General features: G+C 41.5%; 1 protein-coding gene across 5 annotated transcripts in view; it reads left to right on the top strand.

Annotated features, from left to right (window-relative positions):
• Nucleotides 1-23,447, top strand: part of Ca-alpha1D (Ca[2+]-channel protein alpha[[1]] subunit D) — a 1,588,055-nt gene that overhangs the window by 1,338,257 nt on the left and 226,351 nt on the right. For all 5 annotated transcript variants that reach the window (XM_083117527.1, XM_083117525.1, XM_083117526.1 and 2 more), the window contains one exon: nucleotides 6,623-6,661. In XM_083117527.1, coding sequence (XP_082973653.1) covers nucleotides 6,623-6,661 — 39 coding nt within the window. The remainder of the gene's footprint in view (nucleotides 1-6,622; nucleotides 6,662-23,447) is intronic.

Raw genomic sequence — 23,447 nt, 5'->3', positions numbered from 1 at the left:
CATTAAGAGAAAGATCGTTGCACAAGTACCACGCACTCAACCTATTTATGTCTTGTTGTAGACAAATACAGTCTTCAATATTTTTTATTCTTTGAAAGAATTCCAGGTCGTCTGCAAATAACAATTTCCTAGAACTAATCAAATGTTCTGGTAAGTCGTTGATTAATAGAAGAAATAGAAGAGGTCCTATGTTGGACCCTTGAGGTACTCCGGAACATACTAGAAATTTGCTGGATGTGTGGCCTTTATACGAAACATATTGTTTTCTATTCATTAAATATGACGCCATAAGTTTCCTGAGGGGAAGGGAAAAGTTGAAATTGCCCAATTTACTTAGTAGTACATCATGATTTACAGTGTCAAAGGCTTTGGAAAATTCAGTGTATATTGCATCCACCTGCCCCCCATCATCTAGCACCGTGCTTATATAATGCAGTTTCTCGCCAAGGTTTGTTTCTATTGAGCAGTTGGGCAGAAAGCCATGCTGGTATTCAGAAAAAGTTTCTTTGCCATGGTTATATATGTGGCAATTTAAGATTTGCTCAAATATTTTAGCAGGTGCAGGTAAAAGAGGTATAGGACGATGGTTTTGTATGCTTCTGTTGTCCGAGGATTTCGGTACTGGACATATTCCAGTAACTTTCCCCCGTTCGTGAAACTGCATAAAAGATAATATCGCATTGTAGATAATAAAGAGTGGATTTTTTAAAATGTCTACACATCCTTTGAAGACGTAGGGTGGGAGTTTGTCTGGCCCCGCCGACTTCTTTGGCTTTAATTTTTTTACAGCTGCTTCAATTTCAGACATGCTGATCATCTGAATGTTGAGTGAATCTAACGTTTTGCACTCTGTGTGCCCCGCCATGATCTCGAGGTTGTACTTTGCCGTATTGTTTGCGTACACAGATTGAAAGTATTTCGCAAATTCATCAACGACGGTATTCAGGTTTAGTATGAGTGCATTGTTTGAAAAAACTGGAAACTGTTTATTTTGTCTGTTGCGATTTATGTACGACCAGAAAAGTGACGGGTCACTTTGAATATTGTTTTCGATGTCAAACAAGTAGTTATTATGGGCGGCTGATATTTCTTTTTTGATTGCTTTTCTGAGTTCTTTAAATTTGTTGGCATGGTGAACTGGGTTACCTACGTTTTGTTTCCATTTTTGGCCTTTGCTTTTATTTTTTAATTATATTGGCGGTAAACCAACATGGATATTTAGGAGGGGTTAGGCGTCTTAAGGGGATGCACGCGTCAAATGCTTGGTATATTATGTTGTAAAACATATCTGTCATTTCGTTTACGTTATCACAGAGTTTTAGTGTATCCCAGTTAACGACCGATAGTTTGTTGTATAGTTTGTTAAAGTTAGCTTTTTTGAAATTGTACGAGAGGTTGTTTGGTGGAAGGTTACTCTGTGTTCTTTTTGTGTGCTTTATTTCAATTACTAGACAAGGATGATGCTTATCCTCGGGCACGAGTGGCTGAGTTTCTCGTGTCAACTTCATGCCAATAACGTTCGTTAGCACAAGATCGAGAGTTTTACCGTTACTATTTTGAATGTTATTTAAGCTGCGTAATTGAATAAAGCACATATGATTGTATAAGTCGCGACATACAGGAGTGGCGTTAACGAGGTTGTATTCGTTGCTTGTTATGCAAGAGATATTGAAATCCCCTATGAGGAGAATGTTATGTGCGGGTCTGCAATGCCTTTCAAGAAAGTTATAAAATAATTTGTAAGACTTGTCATTACAGCATGGAGCAAAGTAAACAATACAGATGTAAAAGGTAGGCAGTCCATGAATTACAATTTTCACAAGCAATGAGTCGACGTTAGGGTCGTCGTAATTTGCCTATGAGCGTCGCTGCGTATTTGTTATGGATTGCCAGAAGAGTGTTTATGAGATGCGAAACGATCCGGACTCAAATGAGTACGCTTTAGCCGTGGAGGTTAGGAACGAAAGACTGCTACCATATCAGTATGAAAATATATTAGATATGGTACGATTTCTATGTTTGTTTGATTGATTGATTGACTTGCTTTTATTTTACTTCGCTTTTTGTGCCACGTTTGGCTAATTTGCGAAAATGGGGATGAGTGATGATATTATGAAATTGATAAATGGACAGTCACAATCATCCATGCCCAGACCGGGATTCAAACCCGGAACCCGTGGTAGCGGGTTGTGGATTTCTATTTTTAATTTAACCAAAGCATGCAACTCACTTGAGAAGCAATAACAACTTTTACCGTAAAGTACCAGTTTATAGCTGGCCAATTATATAAAAGCAATATGAATACAATCACATTAATACAGTCAATCAAATAGAAAAGAGACAATGAAACATACAAGCAACGTGTCCATAGAAGCACACACAAACATTTCCTCTTACTTCTGTTACATCACCTTAACTTAACTGAACAGAGAAAGATAATATTGGAGGCTTCATATTAAACAAGAGTTCTAAGAATAATCCCCCCACCCCCGTCTCTCTTACTCTCCTACTGGTATGTATTTCTTTTATGCACTGAAGTTACATAAAGCGCGGGACGAAAATTGCGAAATTCAACAGTTGGTAGCATTGTTGCTGCAATGGTTTCACAATGATAGCATTGTAACAAATATATACTTTGGGTGTTAGAAAGATGTGAATGGCATTCACAACGATATCGGAGTGAATTTACTAGGGATTTCTCCAAATTTTACAAATAATGTAAATCAGCTTTCTCAGTACGATATGACAGTTAAATATACACTAAAATAAAACAAACGAGTATTGGGTAAAAACTTTTAATGACGCGTTTCCGGACCAGGGTTCCTTATCTATTGTCTTCAAACCTGTGACAATTTTAAGTGCAAATTTGAATATTCCTTAGCCTGAGTTTTATATACATTGATTGGTTGGTTGGTTTGGTGTTTTCAGGCCACTTTATGCACAGTAAGGCTAATCTGGACTATATAGATTGAAGATTTAAGTTTTAAAGTTACGTGTGTGTAAGTGTGCGATGCATTTTGTTTTAACTTCCCAATGAAATATTTGATCAGGAACAGTACTAATTAATTTTCATGGCTAGATTTTTATTTCTTGGAGAACGTCTGGTTCTCTGCAATGAGATTATGTAATTTCTTAACAACAATTTGCTTGTAGATTCTGAATATCTCTACTCAACTGCACAATGAATGGGTAAATGTGTGGCAATTATAATATCAACCAGGTAAAAGCAATTTGTTATACAGTTATTGAATATCCAGTTATTTCTGTTGTTGAATTTCTGTTATTTGTTATTGCGTTTGATGGTATTCTATCAAATTCTATCACATTGTTCTCCGCCGTTGTTCGGAAAAATTGGTTTGATTGGAATTCTGCAATAACATTGCTTACTGCTATGTTATGTTGCAATCTTGTAGGGGATCACATTTTTCGGTAGGGTTGCCATCTGAGAAATTGTTGAGGCGGTTTACTTAATAACACTTCATTTCCTGTTGCAGTATTTGAATGGCCTCTGCTACTATTTTGTTATCCTTTCTAGAATTACTTGATACACAATTATGATTTCCCTGTGTATGTGAAAAATCCCTGCTTTGGCTTTGGTTTGAGTTGGTGTTTTAAGTCCACTTTATGCACAGCAAGGCTAATCGGGACTGAACCTACGGTTTAAAGTGGGATCCGAACCACTGTGCCATGTGCCTCCACCGGGTATCGAACCCGGGACCTCTTGATTACAAGACTACGGTGCTACCACTGCGCCATCGGGGAGACCCCCCTGTTTTGGCCTGCGGGTAATTTTGTGTTAGTTCTGGTGTGTGAACTGTTCCCATGTGATTAATTTAGAGTTTTATTTTATAATTCAAACTGGTTTTGTGTTACGAATTTTTTTCCAGAATGCAAAATTCCTCTTGATTTTTAAAATATGTAATTTTTTGGTGCTGGAGTCTATATGTAATGCCACTCTAATCATCCGTTGTTCCTAACAAATTTTTATTATATTTAGTTCTGTTAACTCTCTAGCATCTCTGTAAACTTGCAGCTCAAACAGAGTTTGCTTTCTATGTAAGCTGTTTATGGACACAAGCTGAACAACGTGCACGTACTGTGTAAAGTTGAAGTCCTGATTCGAACGCCACCTTACTTTAAAGAAAGTTCCGAAACATCGGTTTCCCTCTGACAACCATATGTGAAGCCCACGTGGAGCAGAATATATCCTCCCCTCAAACTTTTCCCACCAATATAGTCCGTTTTATTAGCTAGCAGTACTTGTCAAGTGCACGTGTAGTAAATGAGATGTTGCATATTTAGTTTCCGTAGAGATTTGTGAGCTTGCGGTTATCTTTTCTAGGTTGTGTTATATTGTGCTGTGCTATTTAAAAAAAAAAACAGTTTGGAGCTCTTGGGAGTGTAACGTTGTAACAGTTCGGGTTGGATGTCTAAAAACTGCAAGTACCGGTAAAAGTGAGAACGACATTTCTCAGAGACAAAAGTGCTGGCTGTAAAACAGATACACGTCCTGTCGGTTTTATTTCAAGCTTGTATGTAAAAGATACCGAACTGGCGTTCCAATCAGGACTTCAACTACACTCAATGTAATATATTATATGTTACAATGAAGATTGTATGAGATTGTATGATCATTTTGGCGAGGTTACAATTGATTTATATCATGGATGTTCTTATATCTATTTTCTCCGTGGCATTAAAAATTCCTCTTTAGAAATTAGACTTATTTCCATAAATGTGGTTGTTATATCTACGTTTAATGCTTGGTATTTCCTATTTGCATTATATTTTTCGAGATGTGATAAACGTAACTAATTGTAATACAGTACCAGTAATAAATAAGGGTATAAAGTCTCGTTTGAGAGTGAACGATGTTAGGTCGTTCCAGATGAATACTTGCCAAACGTTTTTGTCAAGTTTTCGAAAACGGTAAATAACACTAGCGGAAGCTGTGCCACGCTATCAGAAATGTCTGGAGGTTAATGGTGGCTACGTCGAAAAATAGCCAAGGTATGTACTTGTTTATCAATTACAATAAATTTCTTCTCCTATCATTTTCTTGTTTATAAAAAAATATCTGCCCCCTTTTTTTAAATTGGATTTATCGTGTAGACTGTGACTTCCAACATTTCTACACACAATGTCCTTCCCCAATTTAGCACTTAGGTCTCCCATAATAATATTGATGCCATATTTTGGTGCTCTTTTATAATAAGTTTTCATTCTGGCATGAAATGCATTTTTAACATTTTCTTCCTTCTCTTCGGTTGGATTGATTTCGTGTTTTAAGTCCCCTTTATGCACAGTAAGGCTAATCGGGACTGGACCTACAGTTCAAAGCGGGATCCGAACCACTATGTGCCTCCACCGGGTATCGAACCCGGGACCCTTTGATTACAAGGCGAGGACGCTACCACTGCGCCATCTGGGAGGGCTCTCGTACTTGTCTTCTGCCGTTGCAAGCACACAAATAAAACTGCCCTTTATGAATTTTCCCTTCATTCTCAGACAACATATACTATTATCTAATGCTTCAAACATGATAACAAGGATTTAGCATTTTTTGCACGGCAAAACCAGTTTCGAAAATATTTGCTTCTATGCTGCCACTGCAGAAGATAACATAATCTTCATTTTCAAAGATGTCACTTCCTATCCATGTCATTTCCATTTCTTGGAAGGCTGCAATATTAACTCTGTATTTACAAAGTTAATTTGTTAGATTTTTAGCGCATGAGCTCTATGTAGACATCTTTCATTCCAAGGAGTTAATATCCAAGCAAGTACCTTATTCCTTGCATTTTTGGTTTCTCGCAATTATTTCTGGCATTGCTCTATTGACGTCTGAATAAGATGTTCTTTATGACTTTTGATTGATTAATTGAGTTGGTGTTTTAAGTCCACTTATGCACAATAAGGCTTATTGGGACTAGTCCTACAGTTTAAAGTAGGATTCGAACCACTATGTGCCTCCACCAAGTATCGAACCTGGGACCCCTTGATTACAAGGCGACGAGATTTTTATGGGGCACGACTCTTAACGCTACCCCAAAACTCCACTCTGGAGGACCGAATTTTGTTTCAGGTGTTTTTCCCATAGGAGGATTGACTTCACTACTCCTACATAGTTCCTCCTCGTTTTTGGATTTCTGTTAGAGTATTTTCCCCTTAACCTTAGGAAAGGAGCAGGGGCAGTGCTTATTTGATTACGGCACTACCTCGCCATGTCACAGGGCGGTAAGTGCGTTTTTCCTGGCTTTATGAGGGCCCTGGAAACACTTCCGTTTCAGGGCAGGACTAATTATTTGGCTATGCATTATAGGCAGCTGACCGCGATATCTGGTCGTCGGTCGCTATCCGCTACCTGCAACCCACCCAGTGACTGAGGCTCACATCGAAAAAAAAAAAAGTCCTTGAGAAGCTTTTACAGCTGGAAAATTTGTTATATACGAATTTAACATAATATTAATTGCATATAAGGTCAGTGTTAAATTTTAATTTAAATAAATGAACGTAGAATTTTTTTGGTACACATTATTATAATTATAGTACTTTTGTCTATTAGGGCAAGGCCATCACTATTAATTATAATGTTTCTGTTTATTTTTAATTTATTTTCCAGATGAATCACTTGGACGTTCCAGGGAGGAACCTTAGAAAGGTAGAATATATATTTTCTTCCATTTAGTATGTATTTTAGAAGTGTATTTGCCGCAAAATAGATTCATAATTTCAACTTCACATCACTTTCTCTGGCTAAATCAGTTATGAAAGAAAATTTTTACATAGTTTGTATATTTATGCACGTAACTGGTAACGTAAGAAAAAAGAGAAAACGTTCTAACTTTGATTCTAATTTCATAAATTTGTTTATTTAGTTATGTTATTTTGTGTAGTTTCTCTGCCAATTTGGCTAATTGTGACGATGTGGATGAGTAAAGTTATGATAAAGTTGATGAAGGGAACTTACAAAGAACCTCCATCTTCAGTCCGGGATTTTACCCCGGGCATCCTGTCGTTATATCACATCACACTGAGCTAACTTCTCCTCCATGGAGGACAACATGTTTTGCATTCTTCAGATTCTGTCTACATCGGTGTGTGGATTTGATTGATTGATTGAGTTGGTGTTTTAAGTCCACTTTATGCACAATAAGGCTAATCTGGACTGGACCTGCAGTTTAAAGTGGGATACGAACCACTATGTGCCTCCACCGGGAATCGAACCCGGGACCGCTTGATTACAAGGTCATCAGGAAGGCTCGTAAGTTTCTGGAGACCAGACAACAGAAGCGTATTCTAGTTTTGACTTTAGGTAATAATTACAATCTGATCGTTCTTTCTATTTAATTTCGCTTCCAATTCTCATTACAAAACGAAGGTATCGATGCGCTTCGGTAATTATTCGATACGTGTTTATACAGATATCATGTTCGAACTGGACATTTACTAAAGGTCATGATTTTCTATTTGTTAAGAGGAAATGATGGCTTTCGTCCAAGCGCGACCGTCTCCCTCCCCCTTTTCCAGAGAGACGGAGTTTTCCCCGTTTACTTGTAATGAGAAACAATCTATTACACTCCTTTTCCGTAAGTCTTGGACTTGCGACCTTCAAATTTTTATGAGACATTATTGAAAGTGTATTTTGTAATCTATACATTCAAATTCTCTGTAACACAAATGGTTTGATTATTGGTTTTAATTACATTATGTTTGGCAACAGTGTTTCCAAATACCATAAACAGGCGAAGTCAACCTCGACTCTTTTCACGAGAGAGGAGGGTCTTTCCTGGTGGTTGGTGTTTTTTTTCGACCATTTCGGAAGGACCGCGAGGGATGGGAGGGGGGAGTGGAGATGGGTGCTAATGTCCCAATTACTTTGGCATTCAATGGAATGCTTGAACCTGTTCCTTCGCATGCGGTGTCTTTTACGAAGCAACGTGAGTTGGTGTTATTTGTAACAAGTGTCAGCCAGACCCATGGTGAGCTAGATCTTTGTTAGAAGAGTAAATCTTACTGAAATGGAAGACAATCGGAGAACGAAAAGGCGCAGAACACCATATTCGAAGGTTCCAAAGAAGAAATGTCGTCAGGCCGCTCTTCTCACATACCTATGCCTTACTTAGGATTCGAACCGAGAACATTTAAGGGTTAGTGTTCTACGCTAACCTCCCCGACACGAAGGATGGCATCAATGTATGTTGGAAGTATGTGTATGACTTGAGGATAAGAAGATACTTCATGCGGTAATCAATTAGACACGCTATTGATAGAAGAATATATTTCCCGTGTAATATTGTGACTTGAAGTGGACTATGTATTTTTGCATATTTTTCACACATAATTTGAATACGAAAACAATATTTCTGGGTATAGGTTTGGTTATGTCAAGAATCTGTCCTAGATATGCATCTTAAAATGGCAGTTAGTTCGTAAACAATGGATGTCAATTCCATTATAGCTATCTTCTGTCGTCATCATCGTCGCAATTACCCCAATAAGTACAAAAGCAACTAAAATAATAATTAAATACAGTCAGTTTGAAATTATAGGATTCTGATTTCAATAAAAGCCATACACTTTCTTCTTTCGATATAATTTCTCTCGTAACTTTTTCCCATCCAAATTGATCTAATGTGTGTGTACTTATATACGCGTCGTATAAACTTCAATATATTGCTATTTATATCATTCGATTAACCAAGACTAGGAAGAGAAGATGAAACAATAAAAAGATGAAACTGATTGATTGATTGAAAGGCTAAACGATATGAGTTATCGAATCAAAATTCCACGACTGAAGATTCCAGGTTCGAAAACCGTCCTGGGCAATGTTCACATTTTCTTGAAAATTCTATTAATTCTCCCATTAGGAAGATTTCTCGACAAATTTCATTTGTATATACCTCACAACTTAGATATATATTGATTGCTAATCATAGTATAAATTAGAAAATACGTATATGTTGAAAATATAAATTACAAATTCACTTTATCTGCGTACCGTTGAATTTGTCTTTCGAACCTAAATTCGTATAGCCTAAAGTTTACACAATTTATACTTTTGAAATCTCATTTCACAGTGAATATTCATGAGCTTATTTCTGAAAACAGATGCAGGCAACTCTACGAAGACTGAACTAAATATTATCTAAAAACCAATTCCTGCGTCGCCAGAAATTGTTGTAGGGGGGTCAGGCTAGCAATAAAAAATGAATACTAATAATAATATCAATAATTACTACCATTCCTATCATAGCTATTACGAAATAACTATCATAAACTAATAAAAATAAAAAAAATCATACGAAATTTGTTATCTTTTATCACATTTATTTTACAAAATAGGCGTATTTGTATGTAGATAATTTACTGTCACACAGAGAAAAATGTTTGTTTGGATTAACCAAAAAAATGCTAGTGGTGAACAAATCGTTTGTTTAAATAGGCATCAACCAAACAATTGTTCACCACTACCAAAAGATTTGGTCAAGTTCTATTTGTTTGTCGTAAACAATTTTTTGGTTACCAAAACCAAATATTATTTTGGTAAATCTAACAAAATGTAGCCCATTTGTTTAGGAAAACCAAATAATTTAGTCAAAATTACCAAACGATTTGTTAAATAATTTATTTATAATTACTATGTTATAATCTGGCTAATTTTAGATCGGGTGGATAATTTTTTTTGAAACTAACTGATCTCAAAATACACATTCAGAAATCAGAATAGAAAGTTCAGATTAACTATCCATTTCTGTGGCGCTTTTGTTTTTCTACGAAACTTTTTTTTTTAAGGTCATCCGTTTAGAGGGTTATGTCCCTCTCTTCGGCACGTGCTAGATACTTTAAATATATAATAATAGTAATAGATAGGCTAAGTGCACTTTTTTCTATTTTTGGGATTATGAAATGAACATTAACCTAGTCTTGAAATGTCCTTGGATTCTTATTGCTATATTATATTACACCCTACTTTCATTCTTATGTTAGTAAATAAATACCCTTTCTTGTAGTTTGATTATTAGTTGCAATATGAAGGGTATAAATGTGGTCGTAATTGTGGTGGATGATGAATGGTGTATAGTTCATAATCGGGATGTCTGGGCCCGATGGTCAGAGTATACAGAGTTAAAAGATGTTGTAATGGAGTATACAATCTGTATGGGTAACAGTCGTGTATTGCATCTTCACGGATTGTGTGAACCAACGGTGGGTGTTCTTTGTCCATCTTGTTATTTATATATTCTTTTCGCAATGCCTCTAGGGGAAGTGTTATATGTGGAAAACTTATTCGTGTGTATAAGAGTCGAGTTGGACTTGGTAGTTTGATTCTGTATGCCAGTCGACATGCATGTCTCTCTATGATTTGTAGTCGTTCATAGAACGAGTCCCCTGCTGAGAGCCATGCTGTATGTCCATACGTAAGTACGGACCGAAGAAAGGCCATATAGGTATTTAGGAGGATGTTTGCTCGAAGTTCCCAATTCGTGCCGACAAGTCTCTTCATCAGCTGTAATCTGTTTTTGGCTTTCTTTTTGATGTTCTGCAAGTGTGGTGTCCATGTTAGTTTTGTGTCAAATATGACACCAAGATATTTGACGCTGTTGGTAGGAATTATGCGTGTGCCACGGATCTTAAGATCTAACATACTTGGATTTCTTTGTACCCTTGAACGACATCCAGTAGGAAGAAATATTATGGCTTGAGTTTTTGCACTATTGATGGTGAGTCTCCAAGTGTCGCACCATCGTTGAAATACATTAATAGCTGGTTGCATAATGCGATTTATTGCTTGAATTGTAGAACCACAAGCCAGTAGAGCTGTATCATCTGCGTATTGGTATGTTGACACCTGAGAGAATGTTGGCATATCTGCGACATAAAGTAAGTAGATCAATGGAGATAATACCGATCCTTGCGGTACTCCGGCGTTCAGGAAGATAGGGTGAGACAGATTGTTATTTATTGTTACATATGCCATTCGGTTGGTAAGAAAGTTGAAAATTAATCGAATGTAACAGAAAGGAAGGCGAAACTTATGCAGTTTATATATGAGGCCGGTATGCCACACTTTATCGAATGCCTTTTCAAGATCGAATAGTATTAAACAAGAGAGTTTAGATGTATTGTACTGGTTGTAGATTCGATTTGAGAGTCTTAGTAGGTTATCCAAGACGCTAAAGTGTGGCCTAAATCCGGCTTGGTGTATCGGGAGATAATTATTTGACAATAAGTGAGAATGTAATCGGCGGACTAAAATTTTTTCAAGGATTTTGCTGAGTGTTGACGTTAGTTGTATAGGTCTATAGCATTTTGGGTCTGTACGATCTTTATCAGGCTTCGGAAACATGAGAACCTTCGACACTTTCCATTCGACAGGGTAATATCCAGTGCGAAGGATTAAGTTGTATATCACGGCGAGAAATGACAACATTGCTAGTGGAGCTTTCTTTATCAAGACATATGTGATGGAATCAAACCCTGGGGCAGTGTTTCTTTTGTTGCGGACTGCGTTTGTTATATCATCTGTGGTGATTAAAGTAGTAAGAGGGTGATTTGCGTTGATAGTATGATGAGGACTGGGTTGCAGTTGTCTATTTTCAGGATGTACCTTCCTTGTTATTTGAGATTCTAATCTGCTATTAGGGGCAAGCGGAAGCAGAGGAGTAAATGTGTCTTGGAGAATCTGTGCAAATTCATTTGCCTTTTCGTAATCATTTGTAAGAGCTTGTTGTTGTGAAAGAAGAGGATACGTAGTACTTGTATGTTTTCCTGTAAGCATATGAAATCGTTTCCAGAATTTACTAGGATGGCTTTCAGCATCAAGGTGATTGAAAGTGTCGATCAACTGACGCTGTTTGTGTGCCTTTATGTAGTTATGGACAGTTCTTATCCATTGGCGGTGAACTCGCAGACATTCAGGGTTCCTTGTTTGTACGTATTCCCGATAGGCACGACGTGATGCAGTCACTAGATGAAGGTATTTAGGTGGTAGCTTAGGTTTAAAACTGTTAACAGTTATCTGTGGTATATGTGTGCTTGCTGCTTGTTTTACTTCTGACGTGATGTTTTCTACAGCCTTATCTAATTCGTCAGAGTTCGTTGGAGGGGTGAGATTTTGAAAGATAGTGGAGAGATCTTCTCGATAACCTTCCCAATTTGCTCTATTATAATCGTAGATCCGCTTTGGAGGAACCTGTTTGTGTTGAGTATAGTGGTGCACTGGCAGAGTTATTTTAATTGGTGCATGATCACTTCCTATCGGTGCAAGGACTTCTATGTTAATTTTGTCAGCTAAGGAAGGTGACACAAAAACTACATCGGGGGTTGTGTTGCTCTCTGGACGAGTTGCAGATGGTAAATCTTGAAATATACATGTAGTATTGTTATCGATGGTAGTATGGAAAGCTGTTCGTTCTGCATTTGTTCGACTATGTATATTAATATCAGCTAGTATGAAGTAATGACGGTATGTAGAAGCGATATAAAGAAAGAAGTCTGTAGGTAGAGGGCTAGTAGGTCGTATATATACAGTAGCCAATGTCACATTTATATGCTTTTGAGATAAAGTGTGGCAATAGAATATTCTTGGTATGGAAATTGAGGTGGTAATATATTTGTTCTATAGGGAAATTTTGGCTTGATCCCCAGGGCTACTCCACCACATAATCGTTGCGCCGTTGTAGGACCAGGTGTATGTAGCAAGGAATACCTGGGTATGTAAAGGGGTGTGGCTTTGGGGATACGGGTTTCATTCAGTGCAAAGAAATGAATGTCTTCTTCCAGGAGAAGTTCCTGGAATATAGCTTTATGTTTCGGTAGAGAACGGATGTTCATAAATAGGAAATTATATTGTATATAGCCCGCCATAATTATATAAATAACAGTTAGGTTTCTAAACTTCAGTTTCCAGTGGTACAATTTGAAAATGTACATGTGGACCAGAATATGTAGCGAACAGGTGGACACGAAAAAGAGTCTTAGCTGTCTGTACTATTTGTTGTAATATATGTTGGCGTAGAAATGGGTGGATATTTTGTAGGGTTAATGTTTGAAATCTAAGTAGATCTTCAACAGTCACTGGTTGTTTCAGAGAGTTCTGTGGTGGAGTTGTAGAGTCCATAGTTCTTAATGGTACAGTTAGGTCAGGGCGTGAGGCTTCGGGGTTTGGGCGTGCAGCACAGCGGTAACTATATGAGGGATGAGCCTGTTTGCACGTGTTACACTTGGGTGGTGCATTTAGATTCGTGCAATCTTTAGTTGCGTGTTGGCCAGAGCAATAGCCACAGATAGGTGTTTCGGGGCAATTTGCCGTAGTGTGGGAGTTGTATTTCTGGCAGCGTTCGCATCGTAATGGAAGGGGTGCTTTTGAATGTGAAGGTTCAACCCTGTGTCTTTGGCGATATATATAAGCACCTTCATGAAGTAAGCGATCGATCGTGTTGGAACAATCTGTTATGACTCGCATCAGGAAAGTTGGACCATTATTGTTCTGTATTCGAACGCATTTTATGACTTCATGGCCTTCCAAACGCAGTTCTTCTAATACTTCTTGATCAGCGAGTTCTGGATCTACGCTTCTGATAACCACTGACATGTGTGGTGGTTTGTTTGGAGGTGGTGGTTGTTTGGTGGTTTTGGGTGTCAGTTGGGAAAGAGCAGCCTGTGGTCCAAAAATTTCAAACGAAACTTTGTTTCTCAGAGTGGAGAGAAATTGTGGATCTTTTGATTTTATAATGATGCCATTTCTGGTGAATATAATTTGTTCTACTTGTGCTCGGGGGAGGTATTTTTGCAACTGTTGAAGAAGTAGATTAGAAGTTCTATACTTGGGGTCGTAGTGTTGCAGTAGGAAGTTGTAGACAGTGGAATTTACTTCAGTGCGACCATCGGTTTGTGCAGTATCTCTGGAATTGAACTTTGATATGCGTGCTTGTTCTTGATATTTTTGTTTCTTTTGTAGTTGAAGAGGAGATCGAGAGCGATCCCTGGATGTTTTTGAATCGGCTGAATTGCTTCTTGAGTTGCCTCGGTCTTGTTTTTGGATTATCCTGTCTCTAGAGTTTGCACCCCCAACTTGTTGGGGGAGCCCTTTATGCATGGTGAGCGAAGGGAGGCAAACTAGTAATCCTTTTCAAAGACGAAACAATTAGGAGACAGAGTTATTTCAGGTGTTGCAAAAATAAGCAAAGTACAAGGTGCTGCACACGAGAATTGTAGCACAGTTTGCTTCAAAATAAAGAGAGTACAAGTGCTGCAAACGTGGATTGTAGCACAGTTTGCTTCTAAATAAGCAGAGTACAAGTGCTGCAAACGAGGATTGTAGCACAGTTCGCTTCTAATTAAGCAGAGTACAAGGTGCTGCAAACGAGAATTGTAGCACAGTTTGCTTCTAAATAAGCAGAGTTCTTACCAGTGTTTGCAAACGTGATTAGCAAACAGTTGCTCCAAAGTAAGCAGTAATGGTTGTATGTCCCTTCACAGCAAGGCGTTCTGCCGAAGGCACCTCGAACGCACCAAACCACTGTATAGGATTCAGTTTCCTACAGCCGTCCGTTCCAAACGTGCTGAAACCAAACCCACCGTGAATGTGTCAAGGGGGACCAAGCGAGAGAGATCTCTACGAAACACTTAGCTTCTGCTTATATGTCCAGAATCAAAGAAGTTGCTCATGGGAGGTTCACTTTTATTCACTGCAGTACATTTTCTTCTTAAATTTGTAGCTTCGATTTTCATATATCTTTCGAAGTGTGTTAAAACACAATTTTTCACTATGATTACAATCAAACGTAACTTTATTTGTTGTACAAAAACTTATGTTCTGACAGAAACATCTAGCGGCCGGTGTAGGAAACTCAGTATAAAGTAAGTACGTTCTGAGCTTTTTTTTTCAGAATATTAGGTTACACAACAACATAAAGCCTCGTTTCGAGTGATTATCTATCTATATGAGTTTCAATTTTCGACAAAGGATTTTGATACTACACTCGACGAAACTGAACAATCGTTATTTCAAATTCGAAAGTACGCTCACACACATATAGTAAATTTAACCAAATGTTTTGTTTTTTTTACTTACATATGTATCATTTTGTTTACGAGTACCATATTTCGTCTGACCAAATTTTTTGGTATTCTTAAACAAAATTATTTAGTAATTACAAGCAACATTTGGTTATCGGAAACAAAAAGTATAACCAAACAGCTCAACCAAACTTTTTTGGTAATTCCAAACAAACCAGTTTTTTCTGTGCACCAAAGATTTGTAACGAGTGCACTCACGGTCCCCGAAATGACGTGTCACTCATACCCCGGCACGGGGCAAACGTCGTTATGTGTACGGGAAACCGGTCGTGACTCTTACGGTCCAGGTTTTCAAGTTCGGTACTGAGACGGTCGTTTATCGTCGTACCAATGCGAGGCGGAGATAAATATCTTGAAATATTACACTGCTTTGTTTACCTTAGATATGTAGATTCGAACAATCATAACACACTAATAGCATAATATCCGATACCTGATATAATCAAATAACAACAGTGACGAACGGTAGAAAAGTGAATATATTGTAACAACAAAAATATTTCAATCAACAACTGTTTACATGGCCTCCTCAATCGCTCCCTCACATTCTCTCTCTCATTCACACATCTGAGGTATTTTTACATGTTAAGTATAGATACAAATCATGGATCTCATTAACATATCATTCCTTTTTTAGTTTTAAACCTTTATGTGAATTTAGGTTATTTGTCTGCCAACTCCTGTGCTCTTTTAAATTAAATTATGTGCCAGCCCTCGGAAAGCGGTTATCTAAAACAATTGGGTCGGCGTGGTTAAATCTTTCGTTCGAATGAACGTATGCATCCAGTCGTAAGCACGACATTTAACAAGTTTCTCGGACGGGGGTAATACCCATAAGCCTCTCTCGTCCAATGAGAACAACTACATTATTACATAGTGATGAAAACTTAATCGGCTCCAGCTCCCGGAATACACAAATCAATCGTCAGCGCGAGCAAAAATTACTTCAAAAACCACTATGCAATAAATAATACTACTTCACGCGCAGGACCTTGCAATATAAATTACGCTTTCCACAATTAAAAAGGACTCATCAGTCAACTATTGACAAATGAAATGGCGTGACGGGGCGGTCGGTTACACAAAAATGGAGCACACTTTGACAATTTACACTAAAAATTAAGGTAATGGAATGGAGCTTCTAACTCTGAATGCAGACAATTAAATTAGAACATCTGAACATGAAATGACCCTTTTTTTATAACAATACCAAAAAAAATGTCAGACACGGAAGTTAGGTTTGGGGTTCTTGAGTCACTTTCCAAATAAGTGAGACTTCGGCGTTAACAGTAAGGTGTTGATACTAACAATGCACGTTTACATGGACATAGACCATCTGAAGAATACTCTACCGGACTCGGCTACATCGTGTGGTCATTCATCTCTCCTGGATGCGGGACTTGCACACGGTTCCTTTGCATCGAAATTGTTCTACGAGGTCGATCGCGACGAAGGATGATTGCGACGATATGGTGCACTTCCACCTCCTTAGAACTTCGGGTGTTCCTATCGTCATTAGCGTCGGGTGTACGTGGTCACGTGCCGGTCTGGAATCTCTCTAGTGTCAGGCATCAATCAAGCGTCGTCCTGGAATCATCTCTCTCTGATAACGGGCTTCGATTGGACGTCGATCTGGAGTCATCCTTCTCTCTCTCTCTCTCACTGGTAACGGGCTTCGATTGGAACGTCGAACTGGAAACGTCCTTCTGAGGTTCGGACAATGGTCGGAGCTTCGAGCTGCAATCGTCCTTCGGGCTTCGGGCAGTGGTTTTCTTTGATGTCGTCTTTGGTGTTGGCTGGCTGGCTTCGCCGGATGGTGGCGGTGCATTGTTGCAGGCGTCAGGGAAGGCGACGGACCTCCTTCTCTATCTCCTTTAGCCGCCCATTATTATGTAGTCCACGCTTGGCAAAAACAAATCACCGCGTAATGCTTCACCAAATAAGGCGCACACACTGCGATTCGCTCACGGTACGTAAGAAAACAAAGTCCACGGAAACAAAACAATAGTCACGCGAGAGTGTAGCGCGGAGATGCTCTCTCTACGAAATCCGGGTAAAAACTGTGTCTGGACTCGTAGTACTCTCGGTTTATATCACTTTCGAATTTGTCCGTTGAAAAGCACGCTAAAGTGGCTTGGCTTGGGTTTCCCAAGAGATGGAAATGACCTCTGTCCATTGTTTTGAAACGCGGTCACCAGGTGCGTTCTCGATTCTTGCAGGCTTGGGCTCCAGCTGATCATCCTTGTCATCCGTGAAAAATACGTTCGCCCACCCGCAGCGACGACGTCCCGTGTTGGTGCAAATATGTCATGTTCTAGGCAGCAATGACAGTTCGGCTGTCACTCAGGAAAATCTTGTCTCCCAAATCCCGACGTCTGGCTCGGATACAAATTTTCCACAAAATAAATCAAACCTCACATTTTTATATTTGAACATAGAATGAATCAATAAACAAAGATAATTTATATCGAACTGCGTTTCACTTGTCACTGGATACCTTGACATCTCGCCCCCCTTCCAATCAAAAAGATTCTGTAGGCGAATAAAATTTTTCTCTACTCAAGTGCACGAAAATTTGACTAAAATTTTTTTAAGACCCTGTACAAGAAGGGTCGACCAGTTCGATAACACAAAACACATATGTAATTTACACAAAAATAGGATAAATGTACCTCACATCCTAATCCGAATTCAAACCAAAGAACAGCTCGAGCGCCCTACGTATCAGTTTGCCAAAGACTCGCTGGTGCTTTTATATCGCTGTAACCACTCTTGGCGCTTTTGGTCGGAGCAGTTCCACCTTTTCTGCATGTTTTGGCGCTAACGTTTTTCCGGTCGTGCAATCTACCAGTTCAAGTATGTTGGTGGCTAGCTTGCTCTTACAAAAATACGGCCCGTACAGCTCTTACAAAAATACAGCTTCTTGACTTTTCCCTCAACTTGCGAGCTGAGTCCTTGATTTTTCACGAACGCGAGGTCACCTGCTTTAACCCCTGCGCCGTCTCGTGCCCTCTTCTCATTTGCTGTTTGTCTTGCCTTCCTCGTCCTTTCCACGGCCATTAAGACCTTTTGGTTGACCGTTAGGTCATGGTTTCCCTCCTTGAGACCGAAGTGGCGGATTACGTCTCTTCGCTGCGTGCTGCCCCACTGAAGCTCTGTGGGCACGAAACCTAGGGTGTCTGACTCCGTGTTATTGAGAAGGAGCAAAATAGATGGAATATGCTTGCTCCATTCGTTATGCTGCTTGTGACAAAATACTCGCAACAGACGATTCATTTCGCAATGTATGATGCGCTCTACTTTATTCGCCTGCGGTCGGTAGCTCGGCGTCCATATGGGCTTGACAGCATACTCTTCTAACGTCTTCTTCCATAGGTTACTCGTAAACTTGCCTCCTCGGTCGGTGAGCTCGTAGCGTGGGGTCCCCATGTGAGCGAAGTAGGTGCCGGTCAGTTTCTGAAGTAGTCGTGGTTGTCCGGACCGGTTACGCCATGAGGAAACGGCTGCATCCATCCATAACGGTGAAAATGTACCTCATTAGGTCACTGCTCTTTGGAAGCGGTCCCGCGGCTTTTACGCCACTAGCGATGTCGGATTCTCTGCCGCCTTTGCACGGTTAGGTTTGGTCTGCATGCAGATTACGCAGTCTCGCGCCCATCTTTTCGCATCCTTGTGCATCCCTCTCCAGAAATAGAGGTGATCGAGATATCTCCACATCTTCTTTCCGCCGAAATGCCCCGACTTGTCGTGCGCCTGTCCTAAGATTTTCTCCCTCGCTTCGGTTGGAACATACAGCCTCAGGCGTTCTGGGTTGTGGACGTCTATCTTGCATAGAATCCCGTTCGTGATGACGAAGTGCTCCTTTACGCGTCGCTGGCGGCGGGTTTAGGCGGGTTTCGGCGGGTTGCTGACCCTCCAGGATACCGTAATACTCCCCGGTCTCGGCATCTTCACGCTGCATTTCGGCGAATCGCTCACGACTGAAGATGGTTAAGTACGGGGAATCAAATTGCACAAGATTCACTCGCACCTTGGTTAGTCCCTTTCCTTCGACTTATCTTGACAAGGCAGCTGGAACTACGTTGTCGCGCCCCTTCACATATTCCACATCAAACGAATATTTCTGCAGGTGATGACTCCATCTCGTGAGGCGTCCGCTCCAGTTCTTCGTGCGGTGCAGCCACTGTAGGTTACGGTGGTCTGTCCTTACGAAGAAGTGCCCTCCGGCAAGGTAAACATGAAACATTTATATTGCCCAAACTACCGCTAGACACTCGAGCTCGCCGACGGAGTAGTTCCTTTCCGCCCCTCTCAGGGAACGGCTGGCGTATTGGATGATTAGTTTTTCATCATCTTTTTCCTGATACAAGACCGCCCCTAAAGCTAATATCGAGGCGTCGCTCTGCACATAAAACGTATCCGAGAGGTCGGCATGGTAAAGGTAAATCTGTTCACAGACGGCGTCCTTCAGCTTATCCAAGGCTCCTTGGTGTTCGGCTGTCCACTTCCATTTTTTTCCTTGCTTCAAAAGTTCGAACAGTGGGCACGCAATGACACTAAAGTTCGGAACGAAGCGGCGGTGCTACGTAAATATTCCCAGTAGGCGCTGCACTCCTTTTCTGGTCGTTGGGGCTTCTAGTTTCCGGATCGTCTCGAACTTCGCCGGATCTTGCATCACCCCCTTTTCATCTATCACGTGTCCCAGAAACTTCACCTCTGATTGGAAAAAGACCGACTTTTCGAGCTTGATTGTCATTCCCGCTTCTCGAAACTTGGTGAAGATGATGCTCAAATGTCCAAAATGTTCCGCCACGTCTCTCGAAAAGCTCAATATATCATCTACGTACCACAGGCAAAAATCTTTGACTTCGCCCCCTAGTACCTCCGCCATGGCGTGCGTAAAAGCTTGTACCCCGTTTGATATGCCAAAAGGGACAACAGTAAATTCATACAGGTTATCCTCAAACCCGAAGGCGGTGTATGGCATGCTCTTTCCGTTAGAGAAATTTGCCAAAATCCAGACAGCATGTCTATCTTAGAGATTACCTTTTTGTCGTGGAGCAACTGCAGGGTGTCTTGTAACTTTGGTGTCCGGAAGCGTTCTAGCTTGCACCTTTGGTTCAATCCGCGAAAGTCGCCACAAATTCTAAAGCTATCGTCACTTTTTTTCACAACTAGGAGGGGATCTACATGCACCACACGTGACTTCCTTATGACGCCCCATTCCAACATCTGCTGCAGCTGCCGATGCACGTCCGGTCGATGCGTAAAAGCGATTGGGTTAAGGTTTGCTGACCACCGGTTCTTCTCCCTAGACGACGATTTCGTGCACGTATTTGTTACATCTCCCTGGTATCTCGTCGAGCACGACAGCATTTTCTTCCAGTAGTTCGGCGAAGACTCGCTTCCCCCCTATGATGAGGCTTCCGCAGGAGGCTAACGTTGAATCCACTTTCTCTTTAAACTTCTCGTAGTGGTTGACCTCGGTGCATAATGCGCCGTTCGGCTGGAAATCGCTCTCTTCACCTTCCCCGGGCTTCATGAACTCTACGTCAAACTCTTCGTCGCGATTAGCCAGAGTTACGAAATGCTTGTCGATGTTCAGGAACGAGGCATATCGACTGAGAAAATCCATCCCGATTTTCAACAGTCAACAGACAAAGACTGGACCACCAAAACTTCACCTTTACAGGGTGATCGTTCATGGTCGCATGCAGAACGGTGTGTCCAAGCGGCTTCACTCTCGCTTTCCCGGAGAAATCTACGAGTCTGAAATCTCGTAGGTGGCGAAGTTGTGGCCGGCGTACCCCTTCTGTTACTCGCCGGCACGTTGCCTCGGAACAAAGGCTCGCCTTGCATCCTGGATCCAGAAGTCCAGTTACAACCTCGTTTCCAACTCGCAGCTCCACTAACGGTGATCTTGTAGGCTAATGGTCCTCGCATTTCTCCTCCGCATCCTCATCGCCGTGCATATCTTCGCCCAACCAGGAAGCTCGAATCCGGATTGGCGTGGCTTTCTCTCCTGGTTGGTTTGGCTCGTTTTCATCTGAGCCCTGACGCGAGACTCCTAACGGTTTCCCGTGTTGTGATAATTTGACGGCCCGGGCTGCGGTGATCCGTGTCTCGAACTCGGGCCGTTCGCATTCCTAGTCGGGCTCCTCTGGACCCCCATCTGGCCGCGCCTCGTGTTCTCGTTGTCAGAACGCGGGCTCCCCGGTCTACTGTCCGGATGACGTTGGTAGTAGCCGTTGCTTACCCGTCAGTTGAAGAAGTTGTTGTCGCCGCTGTTGCCATGGTGACCTGGCGACCTACGGGTCGGACCACATCGACGTCTCCTTCCACGGCACTGGCGTCTTCGTCGCGGTGAAGGCGGATTGTCTTGAAACCGGATTACTTCGGTTCCTGGACCGTGTTGCTGCCCACCATATCTTTGCTGGACCAAATGAACGCGTGGATGATTTCTTCTTCGGCTTCCTTCATCCTCCGGTCGTCTCCTTTTGTTGCATCTGTTACTTCGCGTCCTCTCGCGTTCCTCTATGCACTGGTTCCTTCTGCATCGAAAACGCACGCCCCGTTGAGATGCCGTCTTATCTCTTGCGGGTAATGATAAATTAGGGCCGCAATTATCTCTGACGTGGTCATCTGTGGCTGGAGAGCCTGGAACTCATTGAACTTACGCCAGAAATATTGTGAAAAAGTAAGTCCCCCGTTCCTGTCGTACCACTCGTTCCTCAGCTGGATGAGCATCCTTTCCACTTGCATAGGGCGCTGAAAGTGTGTCAGGAACGCTTCCCCTAAACACCGAGTATGAATGAAAGTGTCTTTCATTCCGATCCAGCCCGTTCTTTGCCCGATCTTGCATTAGGCCTTTCAGTACGAGTAATAGCTCCCCATCCGCAAGTCCTAACTCCCGGGCTGTTGCTTTGAATTCCTTGACGAAGGCAGACGGCAATATTCTGTCGGCCCCGGAGAACTTCTTCAAGTGTTTCTTATACTCCGGCGGGAACAAAGCTCTCCTCGCCGGTGCTGGTTCAGACCGTATATCTTCCCGGCTTGAAGTGTGAGCTTCGAACGGTCGCGGCGATGGAAGATGTAGTCCAGGTTCCACTTCGCTTCTCCCGTTGACAAGCGTAGTCGGTCTTGCTCACTCGCGCTCCTTGAAGACGAGGGGACTGCAGCTGGCTGTGATGACGTCATAGCTGCCGGATCTCGCGATGATCTCGGAACGTCGGCTACGTTCAGTTGTTGCAGTTTCGCCTCGATTTCCTTTATTTCGTTTATCTTCTCGGAATTCCCTTCCGCTAGGCTCGGTGCTCGCCACACTTGTCGCTCGAGGGCATCGTTGCTCCGATTGCAGGCCGACTCCAGCTGTGCACACTGCTGGCCGATGTGTTGCAAAGCTCCTTCCTGCTCACTTACGCTCTGCGCCAGTGTTGCCACCGTGGTTTCCTGTTCATTGATGCGAGCGTCGGTCCTGGCGATCCTGGATTCGATTCGAGCCTCGGATTCTTGGACCGTCTGAAGGAGTTGTTGCGTCATTTCTTCTCCGGAAGCGCGAACCGTCCCTTGGAGACGTTCTTCCATCCCTCGTACGTCGGTCTGCATCCTGGTTTCCAACCCCTGGATGTTCGTCTGGACCCTGGTTTCCAATCCCTGGATGTTGGTTTGCACCCCTTGCATTTCAGCCTGCGACCCCCGGATGTTGGTTTGCATCTCGGTCTGCATTCATTGGAGCATCTGGAGGATCAGCTTAAATTGGTTGGCACCACTGCCAATTCCTACGTCATCTGCTTGTTCCTTGCCGTGGTCGCCGTCCGCTCGTGATGCACCCCCCCGGGCACTCGGTGTCTCCCTTTCCATTTCTAACGGGCCCTTGCACTGAAGACAAACCGGTCTTGCTCCCTCGCTGTCGATTTCGAAATCAGAAAATTCCTGTCCACAAACCTTGCAAACCATCATGACGTCACTCTTGTTCAAGCTCTCTATACGATAATTTCTTAACCTCATAAGGCACTTCGTTAAATATTTGCTCAATCTTCTGTCGAACTTTGGAACAGTATTCAAACTTACGACGACGACGTCCCGTGTTGGTGCAAATATGTCATGTTCTAGGCCGCAATGACAGTTCGGCTGTCACTCAGGAGAAACCCGTCTCCCAACTCCCGACGTCTGGTTAGGATACAAATTTATCCACAAAAAAAATCAAACCTCACACTTTTATATTTGAACATAAAATGAATCAATAAACAAAAATAATTTATATCGAACCGCGTTTCACATGTCACTGGATACCGTGACAGATTGATATGACCATTTTATGAGAGCTATTGCTTACAATGTTCCCAAATGTAGCTCAGGAC

Source organism: Lepisma saccharinum, chromosome 2, assembly GCF_977018435.1.
Source record: "Lepisma saccharinum chromosome 2, izLepSacc3.1, whole genome shotgun sequence".
NCBI classification, from domain to species: Eukaryota; Metazoa; Arthropoda; class Insecta; order Zygentoma; family Lepismatidae; genus Lepisma; species Lepisma saccharinum.
This window is presented reverse-complemented; position numbering and strand designations above follow the sequence as displayed.